This window comes from Ruditapes philippinarum, unplaced genomic scaffold (assembly GCF_026571515.1).
Source record: "Ruditapes philippinarum isolate M1 unplaced genomic scaffold, ASM2657151v2 ctg3642_1_1_1_1, whole genome shotgun sequence".
In the NCBI taxonomy this organism is placed as follows: domain Eukaryota; kingdom Metazoa; phylum Mollusca; class Bivalvia; order Venerida; family Veneridae; genus Ruditapes; species Ruditapes philippinarum.
Window position 1 is genome coordinate 14,039 of NW_026864130.1, and position 24,908 is coordinate 38,946.

The following is a 24,908-nucleotide window of genomic DNA, read 5'->3' on the forward strand; positions in this document are numbered from 1 at the left end:
CTTAAATGAAAAGTAAATCATTAGTAAAATGAAATTTAAACAGAATAGTATTTGTTTGTAACTGCTGACTTCAATTTAGTTGAAACTATACATTTTAAGTAAATTGTCAAGAAACATAACCATTTATTTGAATAGTCAGAAAGTTTGTTTTCTGGTCAGTACATTATATCAAAAAGGTAGTCTGAAAGATAGCTATATTCCCTGCCACAGTACCCAGTATAAAAAGGCAGTCTGATATTCCCCGCCACAGTACCCAGTATAAAAAGGCAGTCTGAAAGATTAGCTATATTCCCCGCAACAGTACCCAGTATAAAAAGGCAGTCTGAAAGATAGCTATATTCCCTGCCAGTCAGTACCCAGTATAAAAAGGCAGTCTGAAAGATAGCTATATTCCCTGCCAGTCAGTACCCAATATAAAAAGGTAGTCTGAAAGATAATATCTTTATTCCCTGCCAGTCAGTACCCAGTATAAAAAGGCAGTCTGAAAGATAATAGCTATATTCCCTGCCAGTCAGTACCCAGTATAAAAAGGCAGTCTGAAAGATTAGCTATATTCCCCGCAACAGTACCCAGTATAAAAAGGCAGTCTGAAAGATAATAGCTATATTCCCTGCCAGTCAGTACCCAGTATAAAAAGGCAGTCTGAAAGATAATAGCTATATTCCCTGCCAGTCAGTACCCAGTATAAAAAGGCAGTCTGAAAGATTAGCTATATTCCCCGCAACAGTACCCAGTATAAAAAGGCAGTCTGAAAGATAGCTATATTCCCCGCAACAGTACCCAGTATAAAAAGGCAGTCTGAAAGATAATAGCTATATTCCCTGCCAGTCAGTACCCAGTATAAAAAGGCAGTCTGAAAGATTGCTATATTCCCCGCCACTGAGTACCCAGTATAAAAAGGCAGTCTGAAAGATAGCTATATTCCCTGCCAGTCAGTACCCAGTATAAAAAGGCAGTCTGAAAGATAGCTATATTCCCTGCCAGTCAGTACCCAGTATAAAAAGGCAGTCTGAAAGATAGCTATATTCCCTGCCAGTCAGTACCCAGTATGGGACTGACCTGATTTTGGCTAAAACCCATGATCCCTAAGTTGGGAGGCAAATACCTTAAACACTTTGTCCAACAAACTCCTATGTCTAAATTACCATGATGGTCCGACATGTGATAATTAGTTTGTTTATTATTAACTCTCAACATAAAGCAGTCTAATTACAATATCATGTCAGTTTTTAATATGTATCAACTATAATTTTGAAGAATGTCTCTACTTTTTAAATTGGGAATTGATAAAAAGTTTTTGTTTGTGATTACAAAATTTAACAGAATAATCTGTATCATGAATCATTTGTTACTTGACATACATGTATTTGAAAAGTAAAACATACTAACATTTGTTATGTATTATACAGTTCTTCTTTCAGCTTTTTTCCCTGCATCCGTTCCAATAATAATTTAAACATGTTGTACACTTCGAAAAGGAGTTGGTCTGAATAAAAAAAGACAATGTTTATTTAAATGGTAATTATTGGTGCAATCTCTTAAGATCTTAATGATCAAATTAACAATTATCAGCAATGATCATATTGCCTGCTGCACAGTAAATGGGCCAATTGCTATAAAATACATGTAATGCAGGCTTTTTCAAAAAATATATTGCATTAATAATTTTGCAATTATGTTTTTTTGTGTTTTTACAAAGGACTTACTATAAAGCAAATGTGCCAATTTTTTTTTTATCATAGCATTACCAAAATATAGATACAGACATTTTTATAACCTAAACATGCCCAATTTTACATGTAATGACTGGTAGCATCTGTTGACACTTCAGCGTTTGGTGTTTCTAGAATTAACACCACTTTTATCTGTTTTATCCTATCACTTAAATCTTTTTACATGCACATAGAAATTTAATAACTTTTCCAGTGATTAAATACTTGGTATATATCATCCTTGTTTTTATTGTTATTGCATAAGATGATTTTAGTAAAATCAGTCTTTTGTAATGCATCAGAATTTTCAAAATTCAGTTTTTAATTAAACAAGTACATACATTTAAGAAATTACAAATAAAATAGTATTTTATTGTCTTAATCTTAAATGAAATATGAATTAAAACATGATATTATGTAAAGTGTCTTCAATTCAAATTTTTAAACATTTTTACCATAGTTTAAGGCATTATAGTGGTAAAAAAGCCTTTATGTCCGTCCCCCTCTCGTAAAATATCCAATTATAAAACACTACTCATAAAAACAGTTTTTCTGGTGCTTATTGATAGTCTTACAATGAAAATGTTACAAAAATTGCCAATATCACTGTATATGAGAAAAAACTACAATAATGTAAAAGTTGATTGTTACTAAGCATCCGTCATTGTAACATCCGTCCCCCTATATAAGGTGCTTATTAAATCCCACATAAACTGTAACTGAAAAGGGAATTTTACTCTATAACACCAAAGTTACAATGAAAAATGAAGAAATAACAGAACAAATGGAGTGAAATGATGTATTTATATAGAAATTATTATTTGTGCACACCACATTTCTTGATTTTGAAAAAAAAATCTATATTTTTTGCGCTGAAAACAAAATAATTTACTTTGAAATAAAATATATATGTTATTTTTTGACATCAAGTGGACCTATAAGTTTATTAAGATAATATTTAAGCTTACATAAATTTCTGACAAATATAATCCTTTTTGTTATTCTGCGTTTTCAAACTAAGGGTAGGGTTGTTACATAATGATTCTTTTTACAGTTATATTAAACTTATCTTGTTCGAATGATGCATGAAAGAGAAGTAGTATAAGCTTTGGAACAGTATATGAATATTTCACACAACAAATAAATGCTATTTAAAACAAGAGGGCCATGATGGCCCTGAGGTCGCTCACCTGTATATAGGCTCTCCGGAGCGGGGCCAGTTTAAACCCCAGGGCTTTTATTTGAGCAAACTTGGAAGACACCTATTAGAAGATGTTTCATGATGTTAAGTTTTTACTACACACATATAATGAAAAACAATGACCTCCGCCCCCCCCCCCCCTTTGGCAGGGCCAATTTAAACCCAAGGGCTTTTATTTGGACAAACTTGGTAGACACCAACAAAAAGATGTTTCCTGCTTAAAATCTAACCTCTAGCTCATTGGATTTTTTGATAGAAGATTTTTTAAGTTTTTACTATACACATATAGTTAAAAACAAGGGCTTTTATTTGAACAAACTTTGTAGACACTTACTAGAAGATGTTTCATTCTTAATATCTAAACTCTAGCTATTTGGGTTTTTTCTAAGAAGATTTTTTAAGTTTTTGCCATACACATATAAGGAAAATCAATGACCCCCGGGGCGGGGCCAATTTTGACCCCAGGGCTTTTATTTGAACAAACTTTGTAGACACCCATTAGAACATGTTTAATGCTAAATATCTTTGCTCTAGCTCTTTGGGTTCTTTAAAAGAAGATTTTTTTAAGTTTTTACTATATGCATATAGGGAAAAACAATGACCCCCTGGGGCGGGGCCAATTTTGACCCCAGGGCTTTTATTTGAACAAACTTGGTAGACACTCACTAGAAGATGTTTCATGCTTAATATCTAAACTCTAGCTATTTGGGTTTTTTCAAAGAAGATTTTTTAAGTTTTTGCTACACACATATAAGGAAAATCAATGACCCCCGGGGCGGGGCCAATTTTGACCCCAGAGCTTTTATTTGAACAAACTTTGTAGACAACCATTAGAACATGTTTCATGCCAAATATCTTAGCTCTAGCTCTTTGTGTTCTTTAAAAGAAGATTTTTTAAGTTTCTACTATATGCATATAGGGAAAATCAATGACCCCCTGGGGCGGGGCCAATTTTGACCCTAGGGCTTTTATTTGAACAAACTTGGTAGACACTCACTAGAAGATGTTTCATGCTTAATATCTAAACTCTAGCTATATGGGTTTTTTCAAAGAAGATTTTTTAAGTTTTTGCTATACACATATAAGGAAAATCAATGACCCCCTGGGGCGGGGCCAATTTTACCCCAGGGCTTTTATTTGAACAAACTTGGTAGACGCCCATTAGAACATGTTTCATGCTAAATATCTTAGCTCTAGCTCTATGGGTTCTTTAAAAGAAGATTTTTTTTAAAGTTTTTACTATATGCATATAGGGAAAATCAATGACCCCCTGGGGCGGGGCCAATTTTGACCCCAGGGCTTTTATTTGAACAAACTTGGTAGACACTCACTAGAAGATATTTTATGCCAAATATCTAAGCTCTAGCTCTTTGGGTTTTTTAAAAGAAGATATTTAAAGTTTTTTCTTTTGGTTGCCATGGCAACCAGAGTTCTGCATGGAATTAAATTCTTTGAACAATTTTTTCAAGGTGACCACCAAAGGAACATTCCTGTGAAGTTTGGATGAAATTGGCTTAGTGGTTTATGAGGAGATGTCATTTAAAGTAAAAGTTTACGGACGGACGACGGACGGACGGACGACGGACGGACGCCGGACGAAAAGCGATCACAAAAGCTCACCCTGTCACTTTGTGACAGGTGAGCTAAAAAAACACTAGAAGAAACAAACACAAAATCAAAAACTGTCAAAACAGGATTGTTAAATTGTAAAAACATAAATTCTTTACCCTTAAATAGTTAACAAATCATGTATCCCAGCCCCTCATAAAACAGTGGGATATGGATCCCAACTATATACACACAGAAGGGACTGGCACTTATTGGAAGTTAACGAGCTGTATATTGGGAGCTGTATTGGGGAGTGTGATATATTACAAAACAGTAGGGGTGCCAATTAAGGGTGATATTCATTATGCTTAAAAACAGTGGGAGGGACTACCATATCTGTTAGAGAAGGCCTCCTGTTATTATGTAAGCTGTAGAATTATTAAGCCAAAGGATTTATTGAACATCAAAATTTTATAGGCTAAAGATGTAGTCAGAGACATAGATAACTATGTTATCTATGTCTCTGATGTAGTCAATGAAAAATAAACAAATAAAGAAATATAATTCTAACCCTTTTTAGATAAAAGATAATTAAACATAAACTTCAATGTAAAATCAAATGAACACATTAGTCAATATTGACCATGAGGTCATGGTATTGACAATTGTTCTTTAATAAAACAAGAACATTTGTGATAAACACAAATGCCCCCACCCCCTGCAGATATTTGTCAGTAATATAGTAACATTTTTTCAAAAAAATGTTTAGCCATTCACTCAATTATGGACAGATAATGTATTTTGCAAACACAGTTGTATAACTTTATAGAGTAGTGTGATTCAGTGAAAAATATAAGTAGGCATGTCATTGCTATCTGAATCTGATGTAGTTGAAAAATTTCAACTTACAAATGAAAACCTATCAATTATCTATGCATGACCTTGAACCCAGTGGCCCCAAAGTCCACTCAAACTTAAAGGACCAGTACCTGATGTATTCTTTTTCTAAATATGTGACATTGGTAAAAAAATACAAAGGCTGTATAAGAACAAAAGCTGTCAGAGGAGACATCAAAGCTCGACTAATTAAATACTGGATGCAGTAATTCAATAAAGACAAAACTTATTATGACAAAAAATCAATTATGATATGAATGTATTTATGTATAAGTTTCAAGAAAGCACCACTCAAATGATGAGAGACAGACCTGAAATCGAATCCCACAGTATGTGACCATGTGGCAATGATGTATGCCAAATATCATAGGCTGTGATAAATAGTTGCTGACTGCTGAGAAAACTGTTATGAACAGATTTTCCCCGCCCGCCTGCCGCCCGACAGTCACCATATTATAACCCAGGTTTGCACCTGTGCAACCCAGTTAAAAATTCCAAGTTCAAAGGGGGGAGGGGATAATTTTTGAAATATTAATGCTAGAGTTATGAATCTGGTTACACAATTTGATGTTAGCGATAATAAGTAACAAATATTTGAAGTTTGAAGTACATGTACATACATATGTATATAAGAAACGAAAAAGTTATAGTAAACAAGAACTGTCGGAGGACAGTAACGATCGACTATTCGAAAAGTTGTCACAAAGGTGTTTCATTGAGTATAATAATGCTTACCTATATGAATACATAAAATTGTCCGAAAAGGTACAAACCCTTCAGTAGTTATGGAGATACCAGCTTACAAGCAAAAATTTACCTAGAATTTCTAAGACGAAAAGGGGCATAATTATGCAAAAAAGTAAATCAGAGTTATGGAACTTGTGCCAATCATCTTAGATAATCACAGACAACAAGAGTGTGAAGTTTCAATGTACACGCACAAACTTAACCAAGAATTTCTAAGTCAAAAAAGGGGCATACTTATGCAAAAAAGCAAATCAGAGTTATAGGGGTTCTGCCATTCATCTTAGATAATCACAGCAAAAAAAGTGTGTGAAGTTTCAATCCATTCCCTTCAGTAGTTATGGAGATACCAGCTTACCCCGAAAAATTTAAAACCAAAAATTTTTTTAGTCAAAAAAGGGGGCCTAATTAGGGTAAAAAAGAAAATCAGATTTATGGGATTTGTCCCAAATTTCATCAAAGATAATCACAGAAAAAAGTGTGTAAAGTTTAAATCCATTCCCTTTATTTATTTTTGGAAAATCCCGCTTACCGAAAAATTTAAAGGAAAATTTTCTAAGTTAAAAAAGGGGCAAAAATTATGAAAAAAAGGGAAATCAGAGTTAGGGGATTTTTTTTTCCCAAATATTTTAAGATAATCACGGGAAAAACAAGGGGTGTGAATTTTAAAATCCATTTTTTCCCAGTAGTTATGGAGTCCCAGTTTACACGAAAAAAATTTTAAAAAAACAGGACCCAAAGGGGGCCGAAAAGGGGTGATTTGTTTAGCTCGATTATTCTGCGAATATTTCTGAGCTGAAAATAACATTTTAAATAATTTCCAAGTTTAAGAATGAATATTAGTCTGACTTAAAATGTGTGCTAGAGTTAATGAACCTTGCATACATTATTTTTGCATAAATATGTTTTATGTGGGTAATTATCATAACATAATTTATATTGAAGTTTTGAAGAAGATATCTTAAGTATATTACAGAAAAAAAATAACATTTTTTTAGGGAAATTGTTAGTTCTTGGGAGATCTATTCTTACAATATAGATGCTAGAGTAAAAAAACCTTGTCCCATTAGATGTGGTTGAATGATTGGGACATACATGTTGAAGTTGTTTTTTTCTGGAAAGTTAATCCCTTAAGAAAAAGATATTAAGAGCAACATTTTTAAGGAAAATGCTAAGTTCAATGGGGGTGGGGGGGGGGGGTGGTAAAATTCTGAAACATTATTCCAGAGTTATTCCTTGTCACATAAGTATGTGGTTGATGATAAGAAACATATATTTGGAGTTTGAAGTTGATACCTTAAGAAATGAAATTAACATAAATAAAAGAATATTTTACTGCTCTGAAATCTTGACATGGACCCTAGCTCTCTAATCTATATATTTTGTTATATAACTTGCCAAAATCATTAAATTTGTATTGATTAGTATGTGTGTAAATTATGAATCTATTGGCACAAATAGAACTTAAGAAACAACCAACTTGCCTTTTTAGGTTACTTTTGTTGGACAGATGGATGGTTCAATTACTATATAATTACTATGCCCAGGGGGCATATTAAAATCCATTTCATTTAAAATTACCTTTTAAATTTTAACATGTGATACTTATAATTTCAAGGTCTAAAGAAACTGTGACTTACTGACTGAATATTCATATAATGGACATTGTCTTCAAGTAAAATGTGTTTGTAATCTCAACATTACATTTCAAAGGCTTGAAATAAATTATAAATTGATTCCATTTTTATACAGAGAGCTTGAAACTGTTTTCATAAGACAAAATGATTTAAGCAAAAACTTACGACAAGCTATTTCATCTGAGCGATCCTCGCAGTCCATCCTGCGGTCACAGCGTCGGCTTAAATCTATACAAATACCATCGCCACACTTGAATTGTTCAGCTGTACATACTGAAAATTTACAATTTTTTTTATTATTTTGTACTTAACTTTAACTGCAACCAATTCCTGCTTTTTTAAAAAAAAGATTTTTCCATTTTCCATCTTTGGGACCGTTCATTATCATGCTACATTTTACTTTATAACAGGCACATTAGCCAGCATCTGGTTTGAATCACTGACTTTGGTTACAAGTTACAAAAACAGACAAAAGAGTTTGTATGTCCCCATTATGCCAATTTTAATACATTTTTTGTCATATCTTGGCGATCGGTCTACCTCACCAGCTTGTCTGGATAACTAACCAATAATTGCCAATATCTCTGCAAGTGACAGACAACTAATCCCGCCAAAGATTATCTCAAATGTTGCATTTTTATGAACATGCAAATGATATTTTATGACGACAAACAATTAGAATGCTTTCAACACAAGTAACTCAAAGACAAACAAGAGCTTGTATAATGTGGTCTTTTTAAGTTCAAAAAGGGTCATAAATATTTCACAATTCCATGTTAGAGTTATCTGCCTTGGCAAGCTACCTCCTAATAAGTGTGTGACGTTTCAACCCATTCCCTTCAGAAGTTTTGTAGATACCAACTTGCACATAAATTTTAACCAAAGTGTGATGCCGACACCTGGGCAAGTACAATAGCACTCTGTAATCATCAAACAGTCACATTAAAAAGGGAGATAGTATAAAGCTTTGAAGGGGGACAGCTAATACTTATATACATGCATATTTTAACTTACCACAACCAAGTTCATCAGATCTATCTGCACATTCTATGATAGAATTACATCTAGATTCAATAGGAAGACATCTGCCATCACTTTGGCATGTGAATTCATTACGTGTGCAACCAGCTAAAATTTAATATTTTTTTTTATAATTTTGGTTACGTTTATTTTTCTTCATCATTTACTCAAATTGATTAAAACAGCATGTCCCCTGATAAATTTATGTCTTATGTGATTAAAATAATAAAATTAGTAGTATAAATTTCCATAGCAAGAATCACAGTAAATCGAGAAAGCAAAAAGAATATACTTGTATTATGCTCCCCATAAATAACATTAAATCTGATAAGATGCTCATAGTAATAGGGGTTAGAAATATGGTGATAAAAAAATTGATTGTAAATGTTTAATTATCGCTTAATTTTACAAATGTTTTTTTTTCAAAAGTTTGATTTTGTTTAAAACTGTCTTTGTTCATCGGGAGGGGGAGGTGAGCAGTTTTAACAACATTTTCACAATCTACGTCAATTGTACCATAATATTTTAGTTATGAACTTAAAACAAGAGGGCCATGATGACCCTGAGGTCGCTCACCTGTATATAGGTCCCCCAACCCCACCCACCCCCCCCCCCCCCAAACGTTGCAGGGACCAATTTAATCCAAGGGCTTTTATTCGCACAAAACTTGGTAGACACCCATAAGAAGATGTTTCATGCTAAACATCTAAGCTCTAGCTCATTGGGCTTTTTAAAAGAAGATTTTTTTAAAGTTTTTACTATACACATATAGTTAAAAACAATGACACCCCTGGGGCCGGGCCAGTTATGACCCTAGGGCTTTTATTTGAACAAACTTTGTAGACACTTACTAGAAGATGTTTCATGCTTAATTAATAAACTCTAGCTATTTGGGTTTTTTTCAAAGAAGATTTTAAGTTTTTGTCTATACACATATAAAGAAAATCAATGACCCCCGGGGCGGGGCCAATTTTGACCCCAGGTCTTTTATTTGAACAAACTTTGTGTAGACATTCACTAAAAGATGTTTCATACTTAATATCTAAACTCTAGCTATTTGGGTTTTTTCAAAGTAGATTTTTTAAGTTTTTGCTATACACATATAAGGAAAATCAATGACCCCCGGGGCGGTGCCAATTTTGACCCCAGGGCTTTTATTTGAACAAACTTGGTAGACACCTATTAGAACATGTTTGATGCTAAATATCTTAGCCATAGCTCTTTGAGTTCTTTAAAAGAAGATTTTTTTAAGTTTTTACTATATGCATATAGGGAAAATCAATGACCCCCCGGGGCGGGGTCAATTTTGACCCAAGGGCTTTTATTTGAACAAACTTGGTAGACACCTATTAGAACATGTTTGATGCTAAATATCTTAGCCATAGCTCTTTGAATTCTTTAAAAGAAGATTTCTTAAGTTTTTACTATATGCATATAGGGAAAATCAATGACCCCTCGGGGCGGGGCCAATTTTGACCCCAGGGCTTTTATTTGAACAAACATGGTAGACACTTATAAGAACATGTTTCATGCTAAATATCTTAGCTCTAACTTTTTTGGTTCTTTAAAAGAAGATTTTTTAAGTTTTTACTATATGCATATAGGGAAAATCAATGACCCCCCGGGGTGTGGCCAATTTTGACCCCAGGGCTTTTATTTGAACAAACTTGGTAGACACCCATTAGAACATGTTTCATGCTAAATATCTTAGCTCTCGCTCTTTGGGTTCTTTAAAAGAAGATTTTTTTAAGTTTTTACTATATGCATATAGGGAAAATCAATGACCCCCCGGGGCGGGGCCAATTTTGACCCCAGGGCTTTTATTTGAACAAACTTGGTAGACACTCACTAGAAGATGTTTCATGCCAAATATCTAAGCTCTAGCTTTTATGGTTTTTTAAAAGAATATATTTAAAGTTTTTTCTTTCGGTTGCCATGGCAACCAGAGTTCTGCATGGAATTAAATTCTTTGAACAATTTTTAAAGGTGACCACCAAAGGAACATTCCTGTGAAGTTTGGATGAAATTGGCTTAGTGGTTTATGAGGAGATGTCATTTAAAGTAAAAGTTTACGGACGGACGACGGACGGACGGACGGACGGACGCCGGACGAAAAGCGATCACAAAAGCTCACCCTGTCACTTTGTGACAGGTGAGCTAAAAAGTAATCTCTGTTTTCCTGCTTTTTAATAAATATATACTCTACCAATATCAAAATTTAATTCCCATTTAGAATTTTGCAAACTGTTAAAAGCCGTAATTTAACAAATTTAAAGTAAAAAAGCGTGTAACTTACGACAGCCGTTTTCATCCGAGCCGTCAGAACAATCTTCATAACCATCGCAACGTAGTCTTTGATCAATACATTCTAAAATTCCGCCTGTTTGACACTGGAAGTCACTAGTTGGACAACTTGGTGGTTCAGTAGCTAAAATACAACAAAATTTAATACTAATGCTACAAAATATACCAGTACATCGGATTTTAACGTAAAAAAGTTTTATAAAATAAAAATTACTGATATCAACCTGTATGACATAGCTGCTTTTGTAAGACATATCAAAATAAGCATCACATGGAGATTAAAATAGCTAGAACAGTGAAGTTTTGCATTCAACTAATACTACTATTTTATAGGTTATTTTTTAGACAAATACTAGTACTAGTATTGGCATAGTATATAGTGGACTAAAATGTGTAGCTTCTATGAAAGATACTAATTAACCTAAAGTTCTGCAAACCAGGTAAATTTCTAGAAAAGTAGAAAAGTAAGTTTTGGAAAAATGTAAACTGGTGTCCAAAATTAGTATAAATTCTCATAAATCTTATATAATTATATGGTATTAAAATAAAATAGGTTATAACTAAAAAGAATATCACTTACGACAACCAAATTCATCAAATGAATCTTCACATTGTGGTACTCCATCACAGCGCATTCTTCCATCAACACAGTTACCATTCCGGCACTGGAACATTCCTTCATGACATGCTGAAAATAAACATGATATTTCATTTAAACATCATATTTCAAAGGAAAACATACATAGTATAACAATTAACTTTATGGTTCCAAGCAAAAATACATTGGCAAATAAAATTTCATGTTTCCTAAAGACGTGTATTTTAATAAAATCACAGGTTTCTTGGGAACACAACATATCTTCAAAACATTTCATTATTACCAAATTTATCATACCAGTATTAAAATTAATCTAAAATATGCTTGTCTTTTCATTTAAAGAATTTAAGGGACTCCACTGAGGTTTCTTGACATGATGGGACTGAAAATATGTTTTTTAAGATAAATGTACTATTTGATGAAGGTTTAGACCACCAATCTTTGTGCAAAATTTCAGATCATTCGCGCACTTTGTCTTTCCAGAATAATTATTCAAATTGTAAAAAAGTGACACAAAATGAAAAGCGTTTAAACGCTTTTCACTCAAATCGTGCTATGAAAAGTATAAACATACCATTTTTAATTTATTTCAAAGTATAATTCTTAACTATCTTTGCATATATTTTTGTTTAAAGTGCCCTAGCCTCATTTATGTAATAAATTAAAATGGTATGTTTTTAGGCTTTTTAACCTCAGTGGAGTCCCTTTAAGACCGACAAATTACTGAAAGCTAACTCACGGCAATTGTCCTCATCCGACAGATCCTCGCACTGCGGGACACCATCACATCTCATTCGCCCTTCGACACAATTCCCGTCAGAACATGTATACTGGTCTGAACTACATGTAGCTATAATAACAATAATTACATCACATGTTCAGCTGTTAATAAGAACAAGTAATACAACAGTAAACAGTATAATTTATCAATAAAATATCAGATCGTATCTACTAGCAGCAACCATTTTTATTTTTCTCTACATTTCTCAGCATTGGCATGAAACAAATTGTATGGTAACTTATAACAACCTTTTCTATGCTAGCTTTTATAACTAAAAAGGGTTGAAACCTTGATAATGCACAAAGTATTCAAACAAGACATTTATCATGCACTAGTTAATTGAAAATCTTTTTTGACTGTCTCTACAGGACATGGCCTTAACAAGAAAATCTGAAGTCAAAGACGCTATTATTCGCCTTTGAGGCTCTGGGGTGGGTGGGGCAGGTGGGGAATGATTTACTTTAACTGGTGCATTACCTCTACAGCCAACTTCATCTGAACCATCTTCACACTGTGGTGGACCGTCACATCTCATATTCGCAGGTATACACAACTTGTTCGCACATTGCCACTGGCCGACTTCACAACCTGTACAAATTAACATTATTGTTTTCATAAATAGATTAAAGGTACAACATTAACATAGATGGTAAAAACCACAACCTTTGAACAATTACAGAACAATACACAAGACTGAAGGCCTCCTTATATTATAGGGAATATCAATTTATAGTTTGTTTTTTGGAACAATGTACACTTCAAGTTCAGAATTGTATTTTAGTATAATCATGAAAGACCAGTAAGCGTCATTGATAAATTTTAAAAGTTTGTTGAAATTCATTTAGCAGAGAAGTAGCTATCATGACATCATTTAGTTAATTAACGCAGCATCAGAGGTTAAATGGTGTGTCCAAACACTGGTAGAAACCAGAAGGGCATGCTGTAACATAAACCAAGAACACTTTCTGTAACATAAACTAAATACACTTTCTTTATCATAAGCCAACTATAATTTCTGTAACACGAATCAAGCATACTTTCTGTAGTACCATGTATATGTCCTGTACTATAAACCATGTACACTTTCTGTAACATAAATCAAGTATACTTTCAGTAACAGAAATCATGTTTACTTTCTGTTACAATTAAACCAAGTATACTTTCTGTAACATAAATCATGTATACTTTCGGTTACATAAACCAAGTATACTTTCTGTAGCATAAAATAAGTATGGTTTCTGTAACATAAAACATAATACTTTCTGTAGAATAAACCACACACATTTCCATTATCAACTTTTCCATGTCATTTATCTAATCAACAAGAGCTGACAAATAAATGCGTGGTTGACTATTCTGCTTGATAGTAAAACAACTCTGGATAACGTTTACAGTTGCCATTATTCTGATTAAATCCATGTTAAGAGTCGTGGATCTCCTATTACGGTCTCAAATAAGTGCATGAAGTTTTAACTCACTCCGTTCAGTAGTTTTGGAAATACCATCTTACAAGCAAGAAATTAACCAAAGTGTGGAAGGTGACGCCACCAACACAGAAGCATGGATATGTACAAAAGCTCTCCCTTTGAATAGTTGAGTTTCAATTGAACACTAAAAGATGAAAATTTCAAGTTGATCAGCAAACTGTATAGAACCTGCTCAGACTGCATGGAAGAGAGAGGTGGCCAGGTTCTATAATGATAGCGAAGGATAAATATTCCGTGGCTTCAGCAGGGTGTGGTTTAGCAAAGGATAAATATTTTTGGGGCTCCAGCAGGGTAAAGAATTAAAACTTACGACAATTGGCCTCATCAGAACCGTCGGCACAATCATTACGGCTGTCACATCTACTTGTACCCGAGATACAGTTACGCCCCTCTACACACTGGAATCCTCCATCCGCACACTCTGTAATAAATTTTCATAAAATTTTACTAAATTTACAATGCATTTTTACCAGATTTATTTGCTGATTTCTGAGACTAACCATAACAAAATGTCCTTAGAACATGAAACGACTGGGTGCTAAGCTTCTATGAATACAGTGTAACCTGTGTCATTATATAATCTAGATACTAAGCTTCCTAAATACAGTCAAACCCGTTTGTAAAATCAATCCTTTAATACAGAAGTGAGACTATGACTAAGATAACGATAGACACACCTTTGATTGTTTAGTCAGTGGTGTCAATTAACAATGATTTCAATATTCAGAATGCTAACACAATCTAGCCATCTACATGTTTTAGTCAGATTTAGTCAGATTTAACCAATCTGCAATCTGGTTTCCTTCTGATTTTACAATAATGATGTCACTGTGATATGCTATGCTTGATAATGGAAGCAAATAATGAAATGGTTAAATTAGTAAAACTCGTGCATGGCATTTTGGCCAAGTACAATCTTTCCCTTCATGACATTTTGGCCAAGTACAGTCTTTCCCTTCATGGCTTTTGGCCAAATACAGTCTTTCCCTTCATAGCAGTTTGGCCAAGTATAGTTACCCTTATAGTTCAAGATGTCATATTTAATACAAGGTTTACTACTTTAATTTGTGTAATGAATTCTCCCAGTTTTGAATTTGGAAGAGTCCATTTAAAATTTGAGGGATTTCAAGTTGAGTAACTAACAGTAAAGCCAGATCAGACTGCAAGGGCGTGCAGGCTTGCCTGGCTTGATGCGAATGGCAAGGGCTATTTACTTTTGGTCAAAGAGGTCAAATATTTAGGCTGAATCATGGACATTTTAACAGTTAAAGTCTGACATATAGCCATGCATGAGCTCTTTTCCTATATTGAAATGTTATTTATAAAATTATAATAAAGTAAAATGTGTACTAAGAATAGATATTTCAAAAAGAATTATGCCGTAATAGTGCTCTTCTATAAACTATATGTAATCTATATCAAACATTTAGAATCATATTTTCACAAAAGCATATAATATTTTTTTTTTTTTACGTTAATGGTTTTAACTGCATACAAATAGGCCGTTATATTCAGTGTTAATAAGTAAATAAACAAAATCTTGGAAAATGGGTCAAATTTCAATTTTACATTAAGGCATGGTTTTTTTTTATTTTCAAGAATTTGAAAACCATTCATCATTTACTTTGCCTCATGCAATAAAAAATGAAAATCGTAGCCTTAAAAGAAACTAATAAAGAAAATTTTGCATGCCCTAAAAAGGAAATTATCCATAAAGCACATAATAACAATGTTAGTACAAGTAAACTGTTTACTTAAATCAAGTTTAAAATTTCTCAGCCCTTGATTGGTTGTTTATGGGAAAATATTTAAAAACTGCCAATGAAAAAGCTGCATTTTCAAATGTCTTGGGAGTTCTGAAAATAATATCTTAATAGTTTTCTGCATCAATGCATTTCAGTGGCTGACAAAAAAGAGCGGGAATATCAATTCTAGACAATTATTTACATGAAATCAAGTTGGTGCGTGACATTTCATGAGTAGGGCGGGGGATGATGGGAGTGCCAAATATTAGGAGGGTAGAAGTATCTAACCACATCAAATAGCTTTCTCAACACAGATGACGGTCCCATCAGGTTGAGGGCAAGCCTCGAGTCCTTCTAAACATGTTGTTCCTGTTTCGAAAAAAAACTGATATACGGTATATAAATACTCTCAAATTTCCCTCTCATATTATTTATGACGGTGCTATAATTTACACTGTCTTGAAAATGGCATTAAAATATATTGTGTAATCATTGTAAAAAACAACAAAAATTAAGTGGATAAAGACACTATTCTAGCATCACATTAAAAAAAAAGTTATAATGTGCATTTGTTTTATCTTTAAACATATACTTTTTGCTTTGTTTAAAGATGATTACTATTAAAGCATAAAATGAAATTCACTGCTAAAAAATCAAGAATTGAAAAATGAAAAAAAACCAAAAAAACAAAAAAAAAAACAAAAAAAACACACACAACATTTTAATGAAAAGAAAATCAATTTGAAAAATAAAATAAATAAAATAAAAGATGTTTAATCGAACAATAACAAAGTCTAGTCTATTTTCACGAGACAACATTGGAACCAATTTTTAACAACATAAATAAAATATAAAATACAAAAATGAACAAAGAAATTGAGAAAAAGTAGCAAATCAGGTGTTTGAGTAAACAATTCAAGACCTTCTCATGTACCTCTCAAACTCCACTTCTTATTGAGAATATCATTCCAATTAATTTCTAGTTATTATTTCACTGCATGCCATGTTACATTTTCAAAGTGATATTCAAATGACGAACTTGTTTTTGAGTCTTTGTTTGTAAGCCACATGACATAATTTCAGTAAGTACACTTATCATGCCTTACATCAGATAATAAATTCACTCAATAAATAATTACGGTCAAAGTTCTAGTTTTTAAGGACACTTTATAGTCATATTGTGTCCCCATAGTGTGTAGGTTTAAAATATAACATATTGTGAAATCAAAAAGATAGTGTAGAAACTATTGATATTTTCAAATATCAAATTTGAGCATAGTTATCTTTAACATTTTTACATATTCTAATATAACCTATCACTGTTGTTGAAATGTAATCAATTACACCATCAACAGCCTTGATAAGTAAGTTAAAGATGCATTTACAAAGACTCAAACTACATTAATGACTGCATTTCTTTTGTAAAACAGTTATTAGATCATATGACTGCTTCCTAGGTGTACTGGTATATAGAGTGCACCTCCATTCAACTTATTAGCACTAGGCAGAACCTAAATAAACCATCAATCTTACAACACACTCATAAAAAGGAATTCAAAATCCCTAATAGGAGCTGCTGACCTAAACGGCATTGAAGAATGGTATGTTTCAGTCAAAAACATTAATTATTGAGCCATAAAGAAACAAGCAATTATCATAGTATTGAAAGCAATCCATAAGTTCCCTACCGGTTAGAACCCCATCAACATTCTGAAGGGTCATTGGCCATTCACTAATGTTTCAATTTTTCTCTATTTGAAGTAAATTTGTTGGACAAGTTCTTTAAAAGTGATCACAGGAAACAGTTTTTATGAACAGACAGACAGACGGACTGAAAGACACTCTGAAGTTAATATTTGAAACATCCCTGTTACCAAAATATAACATTTTTAAAAGCAAAATTCTTAAAAAGGAGATAACTCTTGAATTAAAGATGCAATTTCATAAAGATTTTCAGCTCTTTTTGACTAATCACAAATATTGTTAAATTTGCCATGTTTTAAGCCTATTTGTTGCCAAGGCAACCAATATTTTTTCAAAATAGGAAGAACAGATAAGCAAAGCATAATCTCCATACTGCCATCTACCCATATTTCAAGTTTCATAAAAATATTTCCAGTACTTTTTGCGTTATCACTGGATCCAGTTTATGTGTAAAATTTGCCATATTTTCAGCCTATTTGTTGCCATAGCAACCAGAATTTTCAACATAGGAAGAAAAGAAAAAGATGTGCATAATCTCCATACTGCCATCTATCCATATATCAAGTTTATAAAAATATTTTCAGTACTTTTCAAGTTATCGCGGGATCCAGTTTTGTGGACGGACGGACTGACGGACTAACAGACAGACGGACAGACAGACAGACGGACGGACGGAGGGTAAACCTAAAGTCCCCTCCGGTAAACCGGTAGGGGACTAATAAAACCTAAAACTACATTGAATTCTATATACTGAATCCATTAGCTAATATTACTGCTTGTGTAGTTAAAACTATTTTGGGCTATATCAAGGTTATAGACTAGTATTGTATTTTCTGAGAAAAAGAAAAATGGGTTTGTGGGTGTATGAAAAGCAAATGAGAGAAAAAATGGCAACTATGATATGATAGAACTAGTTCTAAATCCGTCTAAAGCATACATGTAAATCTAAGAGACTTTCAGTAAATAGCCTTATTTAATAAGCATATAACTTAATCTAAAACAAGAGCCATTTTAATATGTCAATCCCCCACCGAATGTTCTTGCTCATTAGAAGAATGTATATGTAGTAGAGCAGAATAATTCAATTTTAAGAGGTATTTTGTTAATAAAAACTGATGGCTGAAGTGATGACAGATTTGATACCTATGTGAATACTGATGACTGAATTAACAAAGGGCATTAACTGAAAAATAATGCAGGTTATGTTATCATTCGTGTGTGCTGCACTCCGCCGCAATGCGATCTATCCACCTATGAAGTGTTATGTTGATACCTGTAACACTTTTTTGAGATAAGTTCCGGACAAAAAAGTATGAAAAGTAATAAAAGGGCAATTACTCAAAAATTGTAAAGGGTAGAGTTATCATTCTTATGCACAGCATTCCTCCTCAATAAGATCTATTCACATAATTATGAAGTTGCATGTTAACATCTCAAGGATTTTTGAGTTATGCTCCACTCAGGAAAAACTTAAGTTTAAAAAATTACAAAGGGCAATAACTCAAAAATTATGAAAAGTAGAGTTAACAATCTTGTGCACTGCACACGTCCTGAGAGAGATCTATCCACCTATGAAGTTTCATGTTGATATCTCAAAAGCTTTTAAGTTATGCTCTGGACAAAAAATAAGTATGAAAAATAACAAAGGGCAATTACTAAAAAAATGCGGGACTGGTTAATATTCTTGTGTGTTGCACTCCTCCTCAAATACATCTATCCACCTATGAAGCACAATAACTAAAAAATTATAAAGGGTAGAGTTGTCATTCTTGCACACAGCATTCCTCCTTAATAAGACTTATCCACTTATGAGGTTTCATGTTGACATCTCAAAGACTTATGCTAAACTCGAGTGAGAATATAAGTAAATATAAGTATGAAAAAATAGTAAGGGCAATAACACAAAAATTATGAAGGATGGAGTTATCATTGCACTTCACACCTCCTGAGTGGGATCTATCCACCAGTGAAGTTTCATGTTAATATCTCAAAGGCTTTTTGAGTTATGCTCTGGACAAAAAAAATAGGTTTGAAAAGTAACAAAGGGCAATAACTAAAACTTAGCAAAGTAGAGTTATCATACTTGTGTAATGCACTCCTTTTTAAATAAATCTGTCCACCTACGAAGTTTCAAGTTGATACCTCAATTACTTTTTGAGATATGCTCGGACAAAAATGTCGGACGGAAGGACATTCTTACGGACAGTAATAATGTGGCTACTCTATTGTACTCTCTATTGTTCTTTTAGCCACACAAAAGAAAATAAACACATAAAAGCATTACGGAATAAATAACATCAAAGAGAAAGAACAGTTACCTATTGTCCCTCTAGCCACATTATTACTGTCCCGGACAGCTGAAGGACGGAAGGACAGAGACTATTACTATATCCCCCCCGCCTTTTCTGCGGGGGATAATTAATGAATATATCAGTTGGAGGAAAAAATATTGACACTTAACCAATACTTTCAACCAAACAAAACATGTTATCATTATTTGCAAATATTTGTTTAAGTCTACCAATTCATAAGTAGTGAAACATGTGCAGAGCAAGTCCCTTTAGGACACAAAAAGAGTGCTTACAGCTGAGAGGTTTTGCTATATAAAAGGTCAAAACTGTAATTGTTAAGTCTGAATTCAGGGAAAATAGAAACTGCTGTTGTTAAGAGGTAATTGATCTCAAAGGGTCGCCCTGTATATTTAGTATAACTATTTAAAAAGGACATACTAATATATTGTTCAAAATAATTCTTCTTGGAAAAGCTATGAATAATCTTTTAGGTCAGTGATCTGAAATCCCAGGTACAAAGAAAATAACATTATATTTTAATTACATGTACAACACTTTTCCTTTATAGCTTTCTCATCATATAACTTTAATGCTTAAATTTCTTCTTTTCATTGGGTTTTAAGTCACACCATCACAATTAAGGCCATAGTGCGACTTTCCAGCTTTACTGGCGGAGGAAAACTTCAGGTGCCCATCCATGCATTATTTCAGATATGAACTGCCTCCTGAGTAGAACCAACAACATTCCGTCTGCTAGCTCATATGAAAGAATCCAAATCACTATGGAACACTCAATGTAGAAGAGCAAGTGGTTTGAATTTAATGAACTTAACCATTGGCATTGGATGCTTCTTTACACATTTCTTAAAGTTTGACAAGATGAGATTTTTCATGAACAATATAATGTCGTATTTAACAAATTAGATTCTACATGAGCTCAAATTAGAACATCATAAAGTTTTTAAATTAACACAAAGGCAGGGGCAATGGATTGTATAGTCAAAGCTAAACATAAAATTTTCTACATCCTACATCATAATTACATGTCTATTATATTTATACACGTAACCTATGTCATAATCTAGCTGTATTAAATCCTTCCCCTTTTAATGGAATAGTAATTTAATTTCTTAGATAACTCATTTCAAACTTTGCTATACAGTATGATTTTTTAAACATTTATTTTTTAAATTTAATCAAATTCCATACATCGAGTTTTCTTTTAACTTAAGAAGATAACAAGAATAACTTGATAGCATAAGAAAAATCTTTTACTTACTGTAAAATTATTCTTCTATGACAATTTAATTTATTTCACAAAACAATAAAACCACTGATGACCAATTATTATCAAGTATGTATAACTTTTGTGATTTTAGCAGTATTTATATAGTGAGCAGTGCTGACCAGTTTGATTTATTAACGAACTAATTATCTTTTCATTTGTCGAGAAAACTTATGTACCACTTACCAGTTAAATATAAGGAATCTTTTTTTTGTATTTTACACTGTTTAAATTTACACAATCATCATTATCACTTTCCATTATAAAATTTTATTTTTGTACATATTTTTCTAATTTGATCTTTGAATATAATTTGTTTGTCTTTTTATGTAAGTAATAAACATTTTTTTTTTCATTTTTGCATCTTTTAAATGTCAAAATAACACCATTTTCATCTGAAATTTTTCGAAAATATTAAAGTTTTACACAATTATTTCTTTTCCGTGTATGTATAACACTTTAAATATTTTTCCTATCTTTGAAAATAAAATGTTCCTTATTATTAATTTATAATTTTATTAAGACGGTTTTGGCATGCAAAAAAAAAGAAAAAAAGACTCCTCAAGTAAAAATATGTTCCCATATTCTATATCGTCAGCTTATTCGTCAGCAGTTTAGAGCCGCCCAATCAGATACAAAAAGGATGTGAGCATGTGTACCGGAAGGCAATAGTCGACAATGCAATATCGCGAAAGCGGCAATACGATAGTTTTAAATGTGCATAAAATTACTTAAAGACCAAGATAAATGAATGATATCCTTACCGACTGGTAGTTTACAGATGTCAAAGTTGCACTTGCAATTCATACAACACGGCTTTTAATTATCAAAATAGTTAAAATTTAGATGGAAGGCTATTTATAGTCAGGCCAGTTTGAAGCCATGAAAAGTTACCATATATTATATATTCTGACCAGCTCACACAATACCATTACGCGTATGTGCTAATCAAAGTAATAGTTAGTTTTGGCCCGATAAATGAATGGGAGGTTCTTGCGCGTTAGAAACGAAATTTAACGATTAAAAAAATCTATTTTCCATTAGCAGCTAATCAGTACACAACCGTTTCACCAAACGTAAAAAAAGTCAACGACATTGGAACATTCGAACAGGAAATTATAAAATCTATGGTACAATTAAGATGATGATGGATAAAAAAAAATGATAATGATTTTTATTTTTGTTTGGATGATGATGATAATGACAAAAATTATGAGAGTAAAAGGAAGTATTGAGATAGTAACGATGATGTTGAATATGATGTAAATTGGGATTATGATGACAATTGTGATTATGATTGTGGTGATAATAGTTGTTATTTTGATGCTGCTGCTGTTGATGTTGATGATGAAGATGATGAGAATGACGATTAGAACTATTGCAATGGTGATGATGATAATGATGATTATGCTGGAAATAAGATTAAAAAGATGATGATGATGATGATAATGATGATGATGACGAAGACTTCATATTTGTTTATATAGTTAATACAATATGTATTATTATATTGATAATGGTGTAAATTGCAGTTGGAATAAATATAGGGAAGAAAATTGTGTAATGGTTTTGGATATGACAATCACGATGATTGTGCTTTTGTTTGTTTGTTTGTTTTTTACACAAATTTTCTAACACATTTTTGGTCTGTTAACCGGGCCGATTTTCGTAAATAGATAACCAGTATGACAAAATTCTGCACAAGTGATTGACTACTAATTCATCATGATTTGTGACTCAACAGTTGGACACTAGTGAAGAGTATTATTATTATGATGATGATGATTATGATGATGATGATGATGATGATGATGATAACGTCGGCGACGATGATGATCCCAAAATATATGATGATTCTGGTCATAATGATAATGATTTGGATTTGGATGATTGAAATGACTTTTAGTTCAAAAAGTTGAAAAAAAGTGTGTTATTTTTTTCTTAGATTGCCATGGCCAATTTTTGCTATGGACTTGTCATGTCAACCACGCAATGTTAGGACTATAGTGACATAAAGTGCACTTGTACTGGATAAAAACCCCATTCTTTTTCGGACCGTTGTCGGACTGAATTCATCATCCTTTCATCCATCCATCATATTATGTAGTTATTCAAAGAAAATAGGGTTGCATTTCATTTTAAGGCTTAGTTTTAATGCACATGCGATACGACAGTACTTCCTTACTCTTACTTAAATCGTCAATGCTGTCGATTAACCCTCTTTAAGAACGTTTAAAAAAGACACAAATAGGAACACCTATCAGAATGAAATTATTATGACATAATTGTAAGAAATAACAATAGGATTATTGCATATTAATACATAATTATGATGTTTAAAAGTTAGATATGGTAAACAAGAATAGTCTGTTTATTACGTTATAAAAAGTTAATTGTTATTATAACTACGAGTGAATCTTTATTATCAGTTAACATAAATAATTATATTTGATCATTGATCTCATTATTATTGTCATGCAATGGCCATGGCAGAAAAATGCTAGCTCAAGTGAGCTAAAAAGTTCCGAAATCTCTAAATTTCTAAAAAGTTCTTAAATTCCATGTAACATGTTAAGAGTTATTGACCTCCTATTATGTTCACAAATAGGTGTGTGACGTTTCAACTCATTCCCTTCAGTAGTTTTGGAAATACCAACTTACAAACAAGTTTATTAACAAACTGGATAGAACCTGGTCAGACTGCATACAACACTGCATCAAAGACCGAGATGGCAATGTTCTATAATGAATATTCGGGGCTCCAGCAGTGCGAGGTTAAGAAAAGGATAAATACGTATTCCGGGGCTCCAAAAGGTAAGGGTTAACACTTACGACAATTGGCCTCATCAGGGTGCCGTTTTATCAACAAAGTCGGTCGTAACTGCGATCTTATCTTACGACCGATACCTACGACCGAGCTTACGATTTCCTCATGACCGTTTTATGAACACGGTCGTACGCCCTCAGTCGCAGCTAAGACCATTTTCGGTCGTACGACCGTAGAAACAATTACCATACAGTTGAAAGTACGTTTCCGGGTCACGTGATTTCCCGCGCACCTGTCAATGTAAACACGACTGCATCAACAGAATACGATCTATACCTCGTCGAAGTAGTTTTAATAACTGCAAAGCATAAAAGGACATTTAATACGTTTTGTTTCCAAATTAACTAAATGATGTACAAAAAACAATAAGTCTTTTTGAGTTAGAATGCCATTTCTTTTCTAATAGAAGATTTAAAAATTGTTTTACATGGGATACATTGTATCAGGTATATATTAACGTTAATATACGTACCTGATTGTATATTGATCTTTATTTAATAAAAAACGGTAAATCATTGATAAAAACAAATAGGTACTTATTTTCGGATCAAAATATAGAGATGCATCAAAAAAAGAGGACATAATATATATCCGTCTACAAAACGATGTCAATTTTTTTGAATGCCTTCTGCGTGTTAGATACATTACTTCTAAAAAATTTATGCGTCATTCTGATCATCCTTACAAACGGCTAAGTATACAATTAAATATCACCAATGACTATGTTAATATATCCCTTACATTCCTTACCGCAGATCGGTAAGAATTTTCTGAATAAAAGTCAAAGAACGTGATAGTATTCATCATTATGATCTGTCAACCGTATAGTATCTTGTTAACGCAAAAGGCTTCCAAAGCATAGCTACTGTTTTAAGATTTTTTTACTTGGAACAAAGCGCTGTTGATGCTTGAATACAGAGACACCAACCAAAGTTCAACCTGTCTGTGCGTTCATGACATTGAATAAGTTAAAGGTGGCACAGCTTGAATTAAAAAAATGTACAGGGCTCTGAGGTAAAATGCTAAACAACATCCGCAAACATTAGAAGAGTCTTTCTTAGCAGTTTCAGGTAAGATTAAGGAAAAGTTGAAAACAATACTGGGCTCCTTCATATTTACTGGACAAT

At 32.8% G+C, this 24,908-nt stretch overlaps 1 protein-coding gene across 1 annotated transcript in view; it reads right to left on the reverse strand.

Annotated features, from left to right (window-relative positions):
• The window catches only part of LOC132724513 (uncharacterized), a 79,007-nt gene that overhangs the window by 6,091 nt on the left and 48,008 nt on the right, over positions 1 to 24,908 (reverse strand). Inside the window, exons 18-25 of the mRNA XM_060709380.1 lie at positions 14,240 to 14,350; positions 12,920 to 13,030; positions 12,401 to 12,511; positions 11,644 to 11,751; positions 11,056 to 11,187; positions 8,754 to 8,867; positions 7,905 to 8,012; positions 1,390 to 1,486 (exon numbers count right to left, since the gene is read on the reverse strand). Coding sequence (XP_060565363.1) covers positions 1,395 to 1,486; positions 7,905 to 8,012; positions 8,754 to 8,867; positions 11,056 to 11,187; positions 11,644 to 11,751; positions 12,401 to 12,511; positions 12,920 to 13,030; positions 14,240 to 14,350 — 887 coding nt within the window. The 3' untranslated portion in view covers positions 1,390 to 1,394. The remainder of the gene's footprint in view (positions 1 to 1,389; positions 1,487 to 7,904; positions 8,013 to 8,753; positions 8,868 to 11,055; positions 11,188 to 11,643; positions 11,752 to 12,400; positions 12,512 to 12,919; positions 13,031 to 14,239; positions 14,351 to 24,908) is intronic.